This window comes from Lissotriton vulgaris, chromosome 6, assembly GCF_964263255.1.
Source record: "Lissotriton vulgaris chromosome 6, aLisVul1.2, whole genome shotgun sequence".
Classification (NCBI taxonomy): domain Eukaryota; kingdom Metazoa; phylum Chordata; class Amphibia; order Caudata; family Salamandridae; genus Lissotriton; species Lissotriton vulgaris.
The window spans coordinates 1700379338-1700398638 of NC_141694.1; the positions used below are offsets into that span (position 1 = coordinate 1700379338).

General features: G+C 42.2%; 1 protein-coding gene across 1 annotated transcript in view; it reads right to left on the reverse strand.

Moving 5' to 3' along the window:
- Positions 1-19301, reverse strand: part of GPATCH2 (G-patch domain containing 2) — a 568925-nt gene that overhangs the window by 153287 nt on the left and 396337 nt on the right. The window contains exons 7-8 of the mRNA XM_086927907.1: positions 9884-9923; positions 2556-2614 (exon numbers count right to left, since the gene is read on the reverse strand). Of these exons, the coding sequence (XP_086784033.1) occupies positions 2556-2614; positions 9884-9923 (99 nt within the window). The remainder of the gene's footprint in view (positions 1-2555; positions 2615-9883; positions 9924-19301) is intronic.

A 19301-nucleotide genomic window follows, 5' to 3' on the forward strand; every position in this document is an offset into this window, starting at 1 on the left:
ACGGTTATCTGATTCGGGTTTGGCATGCCATGTTTCATGAAGATCCTTTAGAACAGGAGAAGAACAAGGAGTCAAAAAAGTGATATTTCCATTTAAATTACCACGAGATTCTTTGTATTCTGATACAGAAAAACAGAGGACAGAAAATATATAAAACACGGCATGAAAGTAGAACTTTACTCAAGGAAGTAAGTTCCTTTGGTTGGTTTAGTTTAAATCTGTTCAGTAGTTTTTGAGAAATTAGGATTACAAAAATGATTCTGGAAAGCTTGAAAGTCGAGCACAGTGTCAATCAAGTTAGAGATATCTAGTATCATCAACCCGGTTTTGTGGACACAAATAAAAAAAAAGAATCAAATCAAATCAATTTGGATGTGGTAGCTTTATTGCTAGTCATTCTTTACAGGTTCATGAACCCTAACCGGAGTAGGCAACCCTAGACCAGCTGAAACATGGGGACATTGTTTGCAGTCTCTCCCTCATTAAGAAGCCATAAGAAAGAAGGGAGAGCATCTCTTGACCTCCTGAATCAGGTGGCAGGGCCCTAAATTGATCCGACCAGGTTTAAAATAAAAAAAGAAATTTTATTTTGCTTTGGGGTTCATTGATCCCCTAGCTGGGTTTGTGGCTCCCAGCATGTCCTTCAAGAGCTGCAAACTCTGGCCATGGGGCCCGGAACCTAAGTTAGGCGTTCTTGGACCCTTATTAGAACTTCCCATGGATTGCACTAAGCCCGCTGGGCACGAATGAAAGCTGTGCTCGTTGATGAATGATCACCCTCAGGTGGTTGGTGCAGGGCCTGGCTGCTGACCAGTGTTTGCGGACACTCCCTTCACCAGCACCTGTGGCTTCCCACTCTACATACGGCGGAAGAATGTGCTCAGTGGGGTTTGGCTGTTAATGTCGCTTTGTGCTCTGGGAACTGGTGAATGTGATCAGTTTTGTTTATAACACCTTAATATATGTTTGAAAATAAACCTCTGAGTTTTACTTAAATAACCACATCTAAAGTCCATTTATGGTCACGAACTTCGGGGCATATGTATCAAAAAGCCGTTTTGCGAGTCCTTAATAGCGATTTTTTTCAAATCGCTATCAAGGACTCGCAAAAGGCTATGTATGTAGGAATCACAATAGTACTTGCGATTCCTATATATTCCTTAATTACGAATCGCAAATTGCGATTCGCAATTAAGGAGTACCTTCCCATTCATTCCTATGGGCCTCATGAATGGGAAGACATTCGCAATTTGCGAGTACCCATTAGGAATGCAAAGTCAAGGGTGCAAGGGTGTCAAAAGGACAGTCTGTAGCACCCCTAAAATATGTATGTGTGCACATGTGGTGCACCTACTTGCCTTAAGGGCATGTATGTGCGCAACATGGCGCTTTGAACAGAAATTGCAAATTACCACCAACCTAAAGTTGGTGGTAATTTGCGATTTTTTAAGCCAAAATCGCACAACTTGGCTGCTTCCTTTATTGCATTTAAGGAATCGTAATTTGTGATTCCTTAAATGCATTCGCAAAACAGGGAATCGCACATTTTACGATTCCCTATTTTGTGAGGGGCTTTTGGGATGATACATCCCAAAAGACTTTTTCCCCGTTCGCAAACGGGCCAATTCTCAGAATCGGCCCATTTGCTAACGGGAAAAGGGCCTGATATATATGCCCATAAAAAAAAAAAACACTGAAATTCACAAGTTATGCATAGGCTCACAAGCCATACATCGTCAAACAAATCATAACTATCCCTCCAAATGCAAAGATTATGACAATGTTCAAAGACCTGATAGCACTAATTATTGGAGAATTAATTCCCATGAATGCGGAAAGGAGCCTGTATAAAAACAACTGTATATTTATCACAAAAATATTTACTTCGTACTATTCCTTGCTAATATTAAATTTAATAATTCTAAATCAATAGCTGCCATAACATGAATAGCTAAAATGTGAGTTTGAACAATGATAAAAGTCGTCAACCTTATTTATAAACCATAAGCAAGATACACTAGAAGTTTTTAACTCCAGCCAACTACTTTGAAACACGAGAACGCATCCTGCTTCAAGAAAACAAAGATTGAAGTTCAAGCAGTGTTTGTATGAGCCTCACTCCTCTAAATACATTTATATCTGAGTTTCGCGGTTTCTGAAATAATATGGAACCAACTGATGGACCATATTATTCACTACTCATTCAGGCTGCGCAGAGAAGCTTTTTGACTCCACTTGAGAAAGCAGATCTTTCCCTCATTACACCAACCCCAGGCCAGTACTGGAGCCTTAGGAAGCCACAAAAGCCTGGGCATAATAGCATAGCCCCCAATTCCACTATTCCATAACTGAGTGCAACAGAAGTGACAAAGTAACAAGTGTAAACAGTGAAATAAATATATGAATAAGTGGCAAAATAAAGTGGCAATACATTTTTTTCACAGTCTTTTATAGATCACGTACAGGCATAATAGAAGTTATGAAAGAATTGTAACTATATTTAAAATGATTCTAAATTAAATTATATTAAAACATTTGCTACAAGACTACCTCACCTGCTGGCTGTTTTCTCTGAGTTTTTCTTGTGCCCTTTGTCTGGCCGGATGAAACGAAGCTAAAAAAATAAATAAAAAGAAAATCAAAACTTGTTGCAAACTTATTATCTTTTCCAGCCTCACTTTGAATTTCCTTAATAGGAACAGTTTATGCTGATCACTTTATAAGTAAGTTTTATTAATATTTGCAACCACGCCACAAAATACTTCCATTAATATAATGCCCAGATACAAGTGGAGTCATTGTCATGTTGTAAACTAGGTTTTGCTGTTACTGGTTTAGTATTTGATTGGATAGTACAATACTTTTGCCATGAGAAAGGGGTAAAACTTCATCCATACTGATAGACATTGGGTCCTTTATTGCAGGCTAACCTGAGTGACTCCAAGAGTCAGTTGGCGGACCTCCTATATTGAGCTTAGGGGACACAGCAAGCCGCAGAGACCTCCCTGCACCTGCCCAGCTGACCTGCTGCAACTGAACCTGCCTGGATCTGCAACTAGACCTACCTCAGACCTTCTGGCCTTTCCTAGAGTGACTCCCTGAATCCCATCACCCACCAAGGTGGCATGCTTTATCATCTGGGATTTCTCTTCTTGGCTGCAACACCTAGTGCAGCCAGGGGCTACAACCCCCTCACTGTGAGGGAGGAGCTTAGGGATGTTTTTATTGAGATGTTGTTATTATATAGGATCTACTAAAATTCAAGAGATGTAAAGCACATTATGTTTGCCTGGCACTAGTGTGGATATCAGTAACTCCCTGACCAACAGGAAAAAGTTTTCCGGAGGAAGTGCTACCTACTTGGACATAAACTCCTGGGGTTTGGCCCTCAACAATCTGACAGTGCCCTGCTCTGCCAATGTTGAACATGACAGATTATTTCTCCCTCTAATCAGAGTTCTGGGCACACCCCTGAGGAGTGTCTAGGGAAAGAGGAAACTCGCCTGCAAATTAGTTCTGTAACAGGTTTTCCCCATTGGGATTGGTGCCACTCTGGCTACTTGGAAAGTGGCTGGATCAGAGCCAGGTGTAAAGTTACATCTGCCTGTGACAGGGGGTGCCCCTTTGAAACATGTGAAGTTGGTCAGTACACTCCCAGGCCATTCTGTCAGGAGGTCCTCCTAGCCGAGGACCTTTTGGCCCCTTTCCTGGGAGCCATTCACATCTCCCATCAGCCTGTTGGGGAAGAGCTAGAATATAACTCTACCTCTATAGGCTACTAGAGGCTTTAGCAGGAAAGGGCCAACTTTGAAAAAGTGCTATTTTCAAAAAATTAATTTCAAATCCGGCTTGACCATCAGATTGGATTTTCCATGCCTATTAATTTGAGACCCCAAACCATGGTTCTAGCAATTCTCATACAGAACTTTTGCATTATAAGGTGTTATAATGCAACCCGGTGCTTTTCTATGATAGAGCCAGCCTTGCAACAGTGAAAAACGACTTTGGAGATGCTTCACTACCCAGATATGTAAATCTTAAGAACACATGACCTATCTTTTAAATAGCATGAACCTTGCTCTGCGGGCATTTAGCCATAACTTAGGGGCGACATATAAGCATTAAAGAGGAAGATTTACGCAATTGTTTAGGATAGGTGAAAATGCTTTTATGACAATGTTGTCGAATAAAGTATTGAAACTTGGAAGATTTACGCTACTTGAAAGGGTGACTTTAAATGTTTGAAATGGCAGTTTTAGAACTGCCAAGCTGCTCAACATACACGTCCTGGGTACATAAAGTACCACATACAACGGGTTTATAGGTAAGTTAATTAAGCCAACCAGGAATTAGCCAATTGTACATGTTTTAGTGGTCGGAGCTCATGTAGTGCTGTCTGCTCAGCAGGGCTTCAGTGCAACCGAGTCAAAGAGCACGAGTAGCATCAGTCCAACAATTGGGATGTGAACTTGCAAAAAGAGGCCTTTCCTTGCAATAATCTATAATTACATTACATTTGCATTTTACTATGCATCCCATCCAGCAATGAGTGACACTTAATGTTCTACTTTTTACTACACCAATGTTGCTCCTTTGGAGGATAAAGGACATAGAGAAAATAAGTAAAGGGGAGTAAGAAATGGGATGAAAGAAGATGGAGGAAGAGAGCTGCCAGGTAAAAGAAATACAGTGTAAAAAAGGAAATAAATAAAATGAAGAAGAAGGGGCAAGAGATAGATAGAAGGGTAAGGGAGACAGCAAGATAGGCAGAGAGGGTAAAAGAAGACAGGAAGGAGAGAAAGAAGGGAGAGAACGAGTGAGTGATAGCAAAAGAAAAAACAAGAGAACTTCCCAAGATTCAGTCAATAAAAGCAGTCTTTTTGCCAATGTATAATCAGGAAGGAATTTAAATTCGTTTGGTGTTTGGTCTGTTTGAATTTATGGCCCAGAAAGAGATATTTAGGCCAACTTGAAAAAAAGGTTTTTTAATGTAAAACACTTGAAAGGAGCAGCCTAGTGTTGACTTTACTTTGTTTTTTCATAAAGACCATACTGTAGGTACAGACACAGGTGGTGCGTCCTCTCGGCTGCCTCGCTTGCCTCCATTATCACCAATGTCAGCCTTGTTCCTTTGGCAGACATAATATGTCATAACAAGTCCCTGAATGAATCTCAATTACCGACTACTAACTGCAACTCGATGCATTGCTCAAGGCCACCATGAGGTGCTACAAAAGGCTTCATTTTGTTCCTACTTCTAAACCAAATTGAAAGTGCTGCACATGTTCAGACCTCTGCTCGCCTGCCAGGGCTTACAGTGTGAGCGATATGAAATCCTGAAGGCAAACACATCACAGTCAAGCACAGTCCAGGCTGCATAGGGCACCTTTGACCCCCTGGCACAAGTAGTGTCACAAATACTGTACAAACTCGTGTTACGTTAATCACACAATTTATTCATTGCTTCAGAGTTCCTACACCAGTCTCTAGAGACCATATCAATTGTGCTGGTTAGAACAACCATGCTGTAAAGTGAAGACCAATGCAAAAACAACAGTTGATGGACAGAATGCAGAACAATATCATACATTCACCCCAGTACAGAGATCTGGGACTAAATCCATCGTTTTTTTGCACTCCACACCACCCCAGTTCAGACATGGCCATATGCATATCAGCCTTGACCCTGTGCCTCATGGGACCAGTCAAGCCCTAACTACCAAGCCATGTCTTTCCTGGACCGGAATCAAGCATCCTAGGACCGGTTTCTGGCTATCAGCCGTCTTCAGCCAAGATAGCTTGACTCCAGTGGTGTGTAGAGCATGGGACTCACGTATGAGCATACCCATCCCACTCGGGGTGACAATTACAAAAACCACAGTTGATGGACAGAATGCAGAACAATGTCATACATTCACCCTAGTACAGAGATCTGGCCTAAATCCACCGTAAAGTGAAGACCATGCATGCCACATAAAAAAAAGCATGTTTGTTTGTTAAAAAATCCTTAGTATCATGAGCAACAATTCACAAAACTAACTTCACCTACTCCAGAAAGTGCCTGCCTCTACAGGGGCAACAACACATGCACCCTCTGATATTCTCAAGCTTACCACATGAATGGCTAATAACTTCTTTTACTGTGCACTTTGAGAGACTACCCAAAGTGAAATCAATAGGAAAAGTACCTGCAAATGGGAATCATCTACCACTGGAGAAGAACAGGGGTTTCAGTCCCTTGTTACACGAGTAAACGTTAACGCGCAGATGATTATTGTGAGTTAACGCTCAGACTTTTTCGCTTGAGGTTAGCATGAGCTCGGCACAAGATAGATAGAGCCAATCATACTCTATCTGGGGAACACACTGTGGGACGAGCTTCCATTTTTACCATTTACACCAATCGAGTAGACCAAAAGCTTTCAGAGCCCAACAGAATACTTTACTCTCACCTCAATTTACAAGAGATGTATCGGTCGATTATGAAAGGCTGAGGATGACTCCATAATACATCGTAGAAGTACCAGCATGCCAGCAATGAGAACTTACAGAATATCCAGCACTCATTTTTTTACATTGGCCAGGACGTTTAATATCTCTGAACTCGAAATGGGAGCTAGAGCAATGGTAAGACTTTATGGAAGTGGTTGACACACAGCACACGTCTGAAGTGAAGAGTCAGTGAAGCTGAAGACAAGTGAGACAGAAAATCTGTGTTATTGGCCCATCTCAAATTCTTCAGGATCACATAAGCCGTGGATGGAAGTAACTCCTGCAGATGTGTGCTCTATTTAATGACTAAGCTCTGCCTGAGCTGAATGTATGATAGCAATTGCTCTAAATCTGATCTCTACATCAAACATCAAACTCCAGGATGGTATTTGTTAGATCCAAACTCCAATGAAAGGCAGAGATGAAGTTGGTGAAGTATAGGTTCTTTAATTAGCAACCTTCACAGCAAACACGAAGCAACGTCAGCTCTGAACAGGAACCAGGCAGTAACTGACAAAGGTAGAATACTAAGCATAGAACCTAGAGAGAGCATTCTAGGCAATAGAGACAGGAGAGAATATAGATAGACAGAACCATAGATACCACACATCTCCCTTCCCCAAAGAAAAAGAAAAAGAAAAGAGAAAAGAAAAGAAGAGAGAAAAAAAAACAGATTAAATATAGACAGAACCATAGATACCACAGTATTGTATACTAACATTCTACAACTAATACATATTAATTGTGTTTGCACTCTCATGCAAGCCAAATGTTGAGACGGAAAGGTTCCCTGCCTGATGACGGAGTGTCCAAGCTGCAACAGCATCTGGCTGGTACTGATTTTTGGTCAAGGGTGAAGATGAAACATGTGTATGTGCCATAACCTAGGTCTGTCTCACAGTAACACAATCTGTTTTATTTGGGAGGGTAACCGTGCACTACTCTTGTGAATGTAGGGCTACTGCCATTACCTGGAGTTAAGTGACAGAAGCATGGTGGTGACACTATACTCATTTTTGTGCTCAGTAGAACCAGTAATGTGAGCAGCCCCTTTTTACCTGTGTGGCAGTGGAGTGGGGAGCGCAATGGACCAATTGTTTACTGTCCATGGCGATGTACTTAACACAACCTTGACATGCATGTAGTGCGTATAGCATCATACAGCATGTGATACTTGTTAGTGTTCCTATGGATAGTAAATAAAATGGAGGATTCCTTTTGGAAGCCCAGGGCTTGAAAAGGATGGAGATGTGAGGACAGTAACCTCCAGACAAGAGATGTGTATTGCTGACATTCCTGAGGGTTGGCTTGGGACACACACACTGATGGAAGAGGAGCAGGGCATTGACTGTGCACATCAAAGGACTCATTGATTCCCAGAAGAGTTACTGGTCAGTGGGGCCTGAGCTCATTGTCAGGGAGATGGTGAAACTGATCAGGTTGGCCCTACCAGGGAATCCGCTGGGGAAGAAGTCGTAGTTCCTTGAACTTTAATGGGGCATATTTCAGTGGAGGCTAACAGGCAGGTGTGAGGTGAGTCACTCTAAATTGCAGCCACTCCTACTGTGGCAGGCTATCTCTTTGACAATGGGCAATGCAGGGGAGAGCGCACTTTAAAGGAGCTCACACCTCCAACGCGCATTTCAAAGGCCAGACACTAATTCACATGTCTGTCTGGATTTGGACCATGAAGGTGGGAGCACAAGCCCATCCCTGGTTTAACAAGCCCTGTGTCATCAGGAGAGGGAAGATCGCCAACACTTCTTGATGCTGGAACCCAGACTGGGGACCATAGTCTGTCAGTCTTCAATCAGGGTGAACGGCCCTCACCTAGAAGCAAAGAACACTTGCCCTGTGCCTAAGGAACAAGTCTTCTGCCTTTCTGCCAAGATCTAGTCCAGTTGGGACCGGTGTTGCAAGAGTGCTGTCCACTCACTTGGGAAAGTTGGCAACTCCCATCTGGGCTGCAATGAAGTTGCAGGCCATTGCTCGGTAGCACTAGTCTGGTTGTGGCTATTGCCCCTGTCCATGACCCAAGTGTGCCAGGAAGAGGGCCACTGGGTATGTTGGGACTAACACGTGTGCAAATGAGACTGTTGACTGCGACATATGTTTATGCCCCCTGTGTGTCAAGAGTGGACATGAGACTGTTTGAGCCATCACCAGGAGGATCCAAACTGACCAGGATTGCCTTTGTATCTGTGACCCCCATATGCCAGGGTGAGACCACCAAGACAGTTGGTCCCATTGCTGTAATGGTGGAGCCGCTGGAACCAGTGGAGGGGCTCGGGAATAAGTTTAGAAGCCGCCTGCAGGGACAACGCTGCTTTATTGACTTACCGCCACAAACTGCGAATAAGAAAGAGCCACTGCAATGAGAAGCCTTTGCCGCCTGCAACCGCCGACCATGGTGCTGAGTGTGGATAGAGGGCAGGAAAAGCACCCTGACTCTTGGACTCTTCAAAAGGCCGCACATGGGGTAAGGTGGGCTAAGACTTGCTATATCTCGGCGGTTACCACCCGAAGTGCTGAAAAGCGGGAATGAAAATTCTAAATAACTTAATTTTAAGAGCTAAATGTTGTACACAAAAAACTGATCTGCATGCTGAAATGTCCTGAATATGCTTAAAAAAATCCTGACCAGACTGGAATTTCTTCTGCAAGTTTCAGATGTCATAAAGTGTTACATATCTGCTAAGGGGCAGGAAGGGGGGCATAGCTGGACGGATGCCAATCAAAACCATAATGAACATCGTTTTTAAGTATTCACGAATGTGTAGGTCCTTTGCAACCCTAGAAAGTTACTCCAGCGAAGAGCAGTACTTCTAGAGTGGTAAAGGAGTGGGTACACCTCGATGTTGACATACATACGTCACGTCAAAGGGGGGTTCTGCAGGCAAAAGCGTTCCCTAGTGATGGAAAGAAAGTTTAGAAAAAAATGTTTGCACATATTTGTCATGCATACTCCAGCGGATTATCTGCCGTGTACATAATTGACCAAGGTACGCCTATAAGTACACCTGAACCCTACAATTTCATATATATAGAAGTCACATTTATTTGGATATTGGAAATCTCCGATATTGACTAAATCTATGCAAACTGTAGGTCAATGTCCAGTAGATTCGCACATTTTGTTTGAATCTGGTGCAGAGTGTGCAATATGCACTACTGACAATGGGACCATTTATGTTTTAACCAAGTTCTTGTGCAACATATCCTTCAAAGTACAGAGCCTGATTTCTTTCAACCCGTTGAATCGTTCATGCAGTCACAATACTTGGCGGATGGACGGCAATACCGCAGCAGAAGATGCATTTCAAAGCACAACAGTAAAATGTATTCAGACACAATCATATTTTTACATTTCCTGTAATAAAGTGGTTCTTACCTGGCCGTGCTCCTTTCTTGCCCCAGGGCTGAACCAATGGCTGTGCGAGAGAAAAGAAAGAATGTTTTAACAATATACTTAGCTAAAGCTCGTGCTGTCATATGATCGGCCTGCGCGTGCTTTCCGGTGTTTTATCGTCCGGCAGGAAAATGCCGCCCAAGGCCATGCTTTATTTTAATGGGATATTTTATGGGAGCCTAAAAATTTGTACCAGTTTTTATTTGCGCTGAGGAAAATCACATGAGCGCTGTACAGCACAACCGCTGAAGGAAAGCAACATGCATTTCATTGAATGTTTAGGATTGACAGGGAGGACAATTAACACACAAAAAAAACCTACTGCCTCCTCCCGCGATGCCCGACACCTCATCCACCACCCCTCCCGGAACTTTGCAATTTTGCTACAAGATGATGCGAGGGTCGAATTCATCACTTGTGCATCAGGTACCAGAACCAGGGGTGTTAGACATTTGCGAAATTTTAATTACGCCGGAGAAATAGGAGTAATTACACATTTCTCGATGCAAAATTACCGAAAGTATGCGATTACAACTATTTAAGTCATTAAGAGTATTTTTGGGTCAAAATTCCTACTGCAAGAGCCAGGGAATTACGAACTAATAGAGAGACAGTTAATACAAAAGAGCTTCTTGACTGAACCTACACTGTGACAGTGGGTGTTAACCAGTGTGCACACATCTAGCCCACACAAACTTTTTAGGGCTTGTTTTTCTCATATAAATACTTTGGAGGAATTTGAGTTAGGTGCTGTAATTAGGAAGCTTCCACTGTCTCTTAAGTTGTTTAATAATAGAGAGACAGTGCCTTCTAGCTACTACTGTGTGTGTCCTGTAGCATTTTATGCTATTTTCTCAGTGCAAATTGCATCTTCTGGCCCATTTTGGACATGCTAAATGCTGGTTCTTTTTGCATGTGTCGCCCTAAGTGGGATGGGTATGCCCCCACGTGGGTCCCGTGCTCACCATGCCACTGGAGTCAAGCTAACCTGACAGATGAGGGTTGATACACTGAAACCGGCCCTAAGATGTATGCTTCTGGTATGGACCTGGCTTGGCAGTTCGGGTTGCACTGTTCCCATGGGAGGAAGGGTCAAGACTGATTTGTATATGGCTGGGTCCCAACTGGAATGGCGTAGTGTGCAAAAATAAAGATGGATTTAGGCCCAGATCTCTACACTGGGTGTGACTGTTTGACATTATTCTCTAGAAACACAAAGGTCCTTAGCTTAACAAAATTAACATGGACACAATAATATAGGCCATAATAGGAGACTATATTTGCCTCTGCTCAGCCGGGCAGGGTATTTATTTCAAATAATAAGAAAGTGATACTTGGTTAGAAGGCACAATCCTGTACCATACTTTGAGACAAACAAACATATAAGAAAAAGGGGTACATAGGCAAAATTTGAGCAATATTTGCAGGTGGTTGAGATCCGGGCAGTATTAATCTGCTGTGAAGTCCGGATTGCTTCTCAGGATTGGAATACTGCCCGATCTTAACCACCTGCAAATAGCACAGAGGTCATTCACCCACCCCAGCCACAGGCGCTGCTGACAAGACCAGACCCCCCGGTTGCAATTTAACTAATTAAATTCGGGGCGATTGAAAAGTAATTCAGGCAGGCAAATGCTTTTCTAAAAACTTTAGTCCTGAGGATGATCCCAAATTACTAGAGCAAAAAGGGATCTAAACGTCGACTGTTGTAAACACTTTCACAGCCTAAGCATTGTGTTCTAACCTTGCTGTGTCTAGTGTTTTTTGGCAATACTTGAGATTGTTATCACTGAGTTAAAAGTGGCCAAAGATTGCTCAAATTTTGCCTGTGTACCCCTTTTCCTTATATGTTTGTTTGTCTCAAAGTATGGTACAGGATTGTGCCTTCTAACCAAGTATCACTTTCTTATTATTTGAAATAAATACCCTGCCCGGCTGGGCAGAGGCAAATATAGTCTCCTATTATGGCCTATATTATTGTGTCCATGTTAATTTTGTTAAGCTAAGGACCTTTGTGTTTCTAGAGAATATTTCCCCGTGGTCCTGAGCCATTGTTTGGGTACCCTTGTTATAAGTAAATTGTTTGACATTATTCAGCATATCATCCATCAATTGTTCTTATTGCATTTGCTGATGATGGCACGCCATCAAATATTTTATCTAACAAGATTTAGGCTTGATTTAGCTCATTTGCTCGTGTCCTATCCCTCAAACTCACATGTTGACAAAAACTTGGATCTGTGCCCTTGTGACACAACTTCACAGAAATCACAAATCCACATGACGTTTTTCTGTAATCTGTATAAGGATCAAAGAGCTCAGATTTTAATACTACTTCTGAGGTACTTAGGTATCAAAAATGTAAAGAGGCCATGGAATATTTACAGTTGCTTCAAACAGTTGAAGTATGCATCGCTATCTATAGATTTATTGCAAGTGTAGTAAATTGTAGACTAGTCAGGAAATAGATTATTAGGTGGCAGGTTTTTGTTTGTCCCATAAAATATTGTAAATTGTTTTTAATGAAAGTAAATGTATTTTAATTGGTTTTACTGAACTTTTTACGTATCCTCGTGTATCATTATGAGAGGGTCAGCATTTTGCCTGATGGATTCTGAGTATTTTATGTAAAAAAAAAAGTATCTGTCTATGTCTTATGATGTGTTTTTGTGTTTTTATGGTTTGTTTTTAAAACTGAATAAAGAATTATTGAATTGAATTGGATCTACATACATCCATGGAGACCCCAACATGGATCAGTCTCATTTTCAACACATAATCAGTGGAAATCAGGGGGACACAATCATGAAAACCTATATGTAATATCAGCGGCGAAGCTAGAGGAGGGGGGGGTTGGCGTTCCACCCCCGCGGCACTATTTTAAAGGCGGCGGCCGCGCGGCACTGGCCTTTATAATTTATTTGGCCATGAGCTGAACTGCACCACTGACACTGCGCAGAAGTCATTATGCGCTGCCGAGTGTTAGCAGGCTGTTTGATTCACTACTGCGGCGGCTGCGTTCACGTGACATGGCGTCAGGACTGCAAGAGAGTGTTTCGCTATTGAGGGGGAGACAGGAAGTTAAGTTACTCCTGAGACGGGTGGGGCCCCAGTGCGAGCAGGCGGCAGTTACGAATTGTTTCTGTAGTTTAAGTGACAGCCTCTCACTGCTCGCACGGCTGCCAGTGCCAAATTGGTCACAGTGCCTAATCATGCAGCCCTGCGACCGGACCTGTTCAGAGAAGAGAGGTCACAGACTGTCATCAAGGAGAGTCCGCTGCGTGGCTCACTGAGGTATTAATAAATAGTTTTAAACTAACAGCCGGACAAACACTGAGCTTGTTGCTCTGCTCACTGCTCTCCAGGCTCGTGGTTGGTGCCGCGGTGGGTTTGGCTCCATTCAGATGTCCCTTGATTGATTTACTTACAGATTTAAAGATTTTGCAAACCATTTTATTCTGACTGAGGGCCTGCAATCCATGAGCGACCTCTCAGTGTTGAGCTGCCGGAGTTCGCGCTCACACTGGCACCAGGCAGGCGTGTTTTGAAGTCCTGCTGTGCCCCCTGCTGTCTCACCAGCCCTGGCCCCTAGGTAGAGATTACATCTGGGCAGGCATTTGATGTAAATAAATAAATCAATCCTTCTTCACCTGCCCTGGCTCCATGTGTGTTGCAGGAATGGTGGGGTCCTTGTGTTCGTCCAGACGAGCACTGTGCTTTATCTACTATTGTCAAAAGGTACTAACCAGAGCCTATACCTTGTCAATTACCCGAAGTGCCATATGCAACTGAGGATTCTGCAGACTGTCAGTGCTGATAGAGTGATGTATGCGGTTGGAGGGGTGACGGACGTATACCTATGAAACTTTATAGACAGTACTTTAAATGAAAACAGAGAAATTGTTGCTACTTATTACCTACAGTACCTATTTGCTCATCCAAAGTGCTGCTGCTCTCCCATTAAATGTATTACAGCAGTGCTGAGAAGTGCAGATGCTCTTTCTTTTAAATTAAAGTAGTGCAGGTACTCAGTACCAGACACCATCTGCTCAGTTACAGTAATACTTTACATGAAGAAGTTTGGATTTGATGATCACTCTGGTAAGGTTTGGGATCATTGAATGGCAATTTTACACAGGAGCAAGCGGTGTCAATTATCTGCGGTTCAAGCCGGTGTAAAGTGTAGGATGAGAGGAGATTCCACAAGTGTGAGAGCGTTTTTGAAGAAGTGTTTTGAAGTAGTATATGCGCATGGGAGAAAGCAGAAGAAGGGTGTTGTGTTGCTTTTGGCACCTGTTGAGGAGAACTGCACTTCCATTTCTGGTACTTTGCAGCAGTTTTAAGATAATCTTAAAGTTTCTCATTGCTCAAATAGGTGTAATTTCTGGTATTTAGGTTTCCCTCGTCTTCATTGCTTGATTTTGCTTGTGAGAAAGTGTCACTCATAGTCGTTGAATGTCACTCATAATGACATTGAAATTCTGAAAATGTCACACATAAGTATTCTGAAACCTTGGCAGCTATTCTGTATACGTTTAGTTGGAGAGTACCGGCACTTCTCAAGAGTGACTAGTACGTTTAATTACAGAGTACCGGCACTTCTCAGAAACAAGCAGGTACTCTGGTACAGGGTGCCAACTCTTCATTTTTTCCATTTCTAGCTTTGGAAGGCATAGGTAGGTAACAAGCCTCAAGCTACTGTACATTTTTCAAGGACGAGCACAGGAAGTGATTTGTTTTTGCTTGTTTCTTCCTACGTAAGTTCTTTCACACCCATTTCCATAGCTCAGTTTAGCAGCGGGCTGCCTGTGGAGAAGTTGTGAGCATCACCTGACTATTAGCGGTGATACTATATGTCTTTCAGACCTCTTTCAGGTGCTTGCCGTCCTTTTTCCCCAGCACACCCTGAGGGGGCTTCAAGCTCTAGCTACACCTCTGTGTAACATGCAATTAGGCAAGGAGAGCCGGGAGGTTGTCTCCACACTGGAGAGTGCATACAAAGGCCAACAAATGACTGCCATAAATAGATACCACCATCCCGTTGTAAAGTCATGGCTTGGTCACTGGGCGAAAACCTGCCATCTTACAAGATAAACCACATTGGGTGGAACTTAGTCAGAATCTTGTACTGTGAGGGATGTATGAAAATCATGGAGATCTGATCAAATCAGATGATTCATGACATGGCTCTTCTGCACAAGCTAACAAAGAAAACATGATGTATGAAATCATGTACAGCTCTTTTTATAGATGAAAAGTGGCATGGCTTTACCGCACAAGCAAACAACAGAAATGTGGAGGAAGTTGTCAAATGGACACTGCCAGGAACACTTGAACAAAGACACATTTTTAATCATATTTGCTAAGAAGTCAACTTTTGTATACAGTTCTTAAGGTGAGCTTTTGACATGAATCGAACACCTCAGGTATGGTAAGAGTATCCAAAATTATAATTGCTCCACAGCAAAATGTTCTATATTCACCTAAAGTTGTTTAATGACACTACAACCCAACGCTATTAAAATGAAAATGCTACTGATTTTGTGTTTTTCAATTCCTAAGCCGCTGTTATGCTATGAGGATAAGATGTCTCCAAAGACTAGGAAAGAGTGTGTCAAAGTGGGGAGTGGTATTCCTGTATGTGTTGTGCCCTCACACACCCTTGCGAGTGTACAGCATCATCATTGGGTACTGCTCCTCGTGTGGGTGGCGCTGCAGTCCCCCACGGGCCCTCCAAGAGGGCACTCTGATGGAGATTTTTTAGGAATTGCCACAGTTGTGCATGTGGGTGTGTGGGTCAAGTGGTGAGTGTGAGTGAAGATAAAATAACCCGTTGGTACACTAATGTGTTTATTAAAGGGTCCTCCGGGTTAAACTAAAATGTGGACGGGGATGAAGATGCACTGTATGCTGATAGAGAGGGGAAAAAAACAAATAGATTCCCACTTCTCTCAACCTGTGTGACAGTGTTGTTGTGGTGTTAACACCTTAGCAGCTATGGAACGTCCAGCTCCAGTGCTGAACGTTCCATTGCGCAGGTGCAGTTGAAACGTCCAACGGCCGACGGCAGCACTCCCGAGGTAGTGGTGCCGTCGGCCGTTGGACTGGGCGCAGCACTTATGAGGTTAAAAATGAGAGGTTGACATGTTTCGAGCTGCTAATGGGTCCCTAATGGATCCCGGAGCGCTTCATTAGGACTGTGAGTGGTGATATAGGGAGGGAGGAATCAGGAAAAAGGCACCCTATATTCTTACCGAGCCTTCATTGAGGATGAATGAGGTATGCTAGAGACACGTCTTATTCGTTTCCTCTGGTTCAAACCCTTTCCAGGGTGGAATAGGGCTTCCAAGGTGGAGAGCAGTCTAGTGAGGAGAGAGAGTTATCACCCGCCAACGGAATCCTGGCGACGAAGAAAACGTGTTTGTATTTTACATGGAGTATAGAATGTTCAATGACTCAATAGTGAACTGTGAAAAAAAAAAGGGGTTTAACTGGACCAAAACTCCAGCGCGATACACGCGTTTTAAACCACGCGATTTAAACTACGCGCAACTTTACAACTTTATATCCTTTTCTTGCAAGCTCACTCTTAAGCACGTTGCACGCCCGAACCGAGCGTTATAAGTACACCTTCCTGTTATCTTGATAGTCACTTTTTATTATGATTTCGTGCACATTTTTGTCCAGTCAACCCCCTTTTTTTTCACAGTTCACTATTGAGTCATTGAACATTCTATACTCCATGTAAAATACAAACACGTTTTCTTCGTTCACAGAACATATCCCCAGATGAAGGCATGATTGGAATGCCGAAATGCAGTGGGATCATATGAGTGTAAAAATGGAATTTGAATGATGGAATACACTTGTGAATACAACAAGGAGTGAAATATATGAATAAATATTCAAACAACTTTCTTGATTAAAGTCTTCTACTTTCTACGAAACCTTCTTGCAAGGACTTTTTTGGAACCCGGAGGACATCTCTCAGTATTGAGAGTGCTACCCTCTTAAACAAGAAATTATACATGCTCCATCTTGGAAATCTATTGCAACATTGAGAGAATGAACTGTAGGTGTTGATGCTAGCAATTGTGGTGTGGGAGTGGTGTTGCTGATGAGATACAAAAATGTGTAATGGATTGTCCTATGAGGATTAAGGACACTTAGGCAAGCAGGAAAACTACTCTGTCATTAAATGTGATTTTCTAGCATGTACTTGGGATCTTGAGTACTACAGGATGTGCCTGAGAGGAATAAGGTTTATTTTAGACATTAATCATAAACTGTTCCGAGCATTTCAGCATAAGATGCATTATGCTCAGGGGAAAAGTAATGTACATGGTGAATTAATGTCAGATTTTCCACTTCTTGAATTTGGAGATGAAAGGGAAAGTGGTGCTGATCGTCATATGCAAGTGTAATCAGCATAGCTTAATAGAAGAAATTAAGCTGATTGGGTAAGAGAAAGCTGCCTGGGAGGTTCAGGAAGCAATAACAATGAAAGGTCATAGTGTGATAGTGCAGGGCTCATGATTATTCCCCCTTTTGTGTTAAGTAACTTTGCAATGGACTTATTAGGGCAATATGAAGTTGTACCCAGTCGTAAATCATCTGCTACAGTCTTGTCCAGAAGTATGTTTGGTTAAAAAGAAGTTGGTTGATTCTGTAAAATAATTTTTGGGTGCTGCGTCAACAAACCAATAAAAGCATTAACACAGATTTGCGGATCTCAGCTAGATAAATTTAACCTCATGTTATTAGAGGATGATGGTCAAATTCCCACGTATATAAAATCAGGTAAATTCTCCGTCATTGATTGCTCCATTATATCATCTGAGCTGGTAAACTCCCTTCATAAATATCAAGTAATACCCAGGATAGAAAGTGATCACAACCCACAATCAATTTCCTTGACATTATCACTGGGCCATCTACCAGAAGGGAGATCATTGAAAGTTGTACCAATAGCCTTTAGCCTTAAAAGGCTAGTATGGGATCCGAAAAACCAAAAGGAAATAATGGATTTTCTCAAACTTTTAATGAACAAAGTTCTGGAGGAAAAAAAAGAAGGGAAGTCCATGGTTGATATCTGGCCATGTCTGTGTACTTCACTTTTAGATCGTTTTCCCCCTTTAACATCATCAAAAGGCTTCATCATGATGACAAAAAAATCAGGATGGTATAATATTCGGTTGCTTCGCCTAAAAAGAGAGCTTAATAGAGCTACTAAGGCAGTTTTCAGACAACTAAATGTAGCACAAAAAACTTTGGAAATCCATAAATTAAAAAATTCCAGAAAACAATACAAGGACGAGCTATGGAAAGCCAAACAATCATATTACGAAAGACTATGGGCCAAATTACATTTTTCATGCAAAACTCGAAATCCAAAACTATTCTGGGGCATAATTAACAATCTTGAAAATGGTAGCAAAAGGGGAATAGCGCGAATATAGATGAATCTTGTTGGGCATCTTTTATTTATAATCTTTACGCTCCAACCTCGGCCTTACAGCTCTACTCCGAAATTTTTTGCCAGAAGTCAAACATATCAAGTGGAGAAGAAAGCAGAAAACACACTTCTGTCCAGCATAACAACCAATCAGAGCTACATATTGAGGATTTGCGGTCTAAGAAGCAAGTCCTGCACATTGCCCAAGCGGAACTACAATGTCAATGTCAATGTCATACATTCTTATATAGCGCGCAGTTCACCGCAAGGTCTCATGGCGCTAGCAGCTAAAGAATGGACGACAGACAGCGTGCCGCGTCTAGTTGGTGGCTCGAGGGAAAAGCCAGGTTTTGAGTTTTTTGCGGAAACATTTGTTATCAGTTGTGGATGAGATGTGTACAGGTAATTTGTTCCAAGAAACTTCGTTTTGGTATGTAGAGCAAGTCAAAAAAGCAATGAGCAGGATCCGACCGAACGGAGTCCCCAGCCCCAATGGGATTCCGAATTAAATTTTTAAAGCAAATCTCAAGCATTGGCCAGAGCTTTTAACAATTTTATTTAATGATGTTATCAAATCTGGATCAGTTCCCGAGTCATGGCAAGGAAGCATAATTCAGCCAATATATAAAAGTGGACCACATGACAATCCAGCAAATTTCCGACTAATCGCTTTAACTCACGTGGAGGCCAAAATCTTTGCGAGTTGCCTCTTTGAAGACTTGGTAGACTGGGCCTCAAGAAACAAACTAATTCCAGCTTTCCAGACCGGTTTTAAAAGAGGCGAATCAACCAGCACAAACTTGATTTTATTGACTTTACTAGGCGATAGGGCTAAATATAGAAAGCAAAAGTTATATATTTGTTTTGTCGACCTGAAAGCCGCCTTTGATTCTGTTCTTCGAAATTTACTCTGGGCTAAACTTTTGAATTGGGGTATCCCAAAGC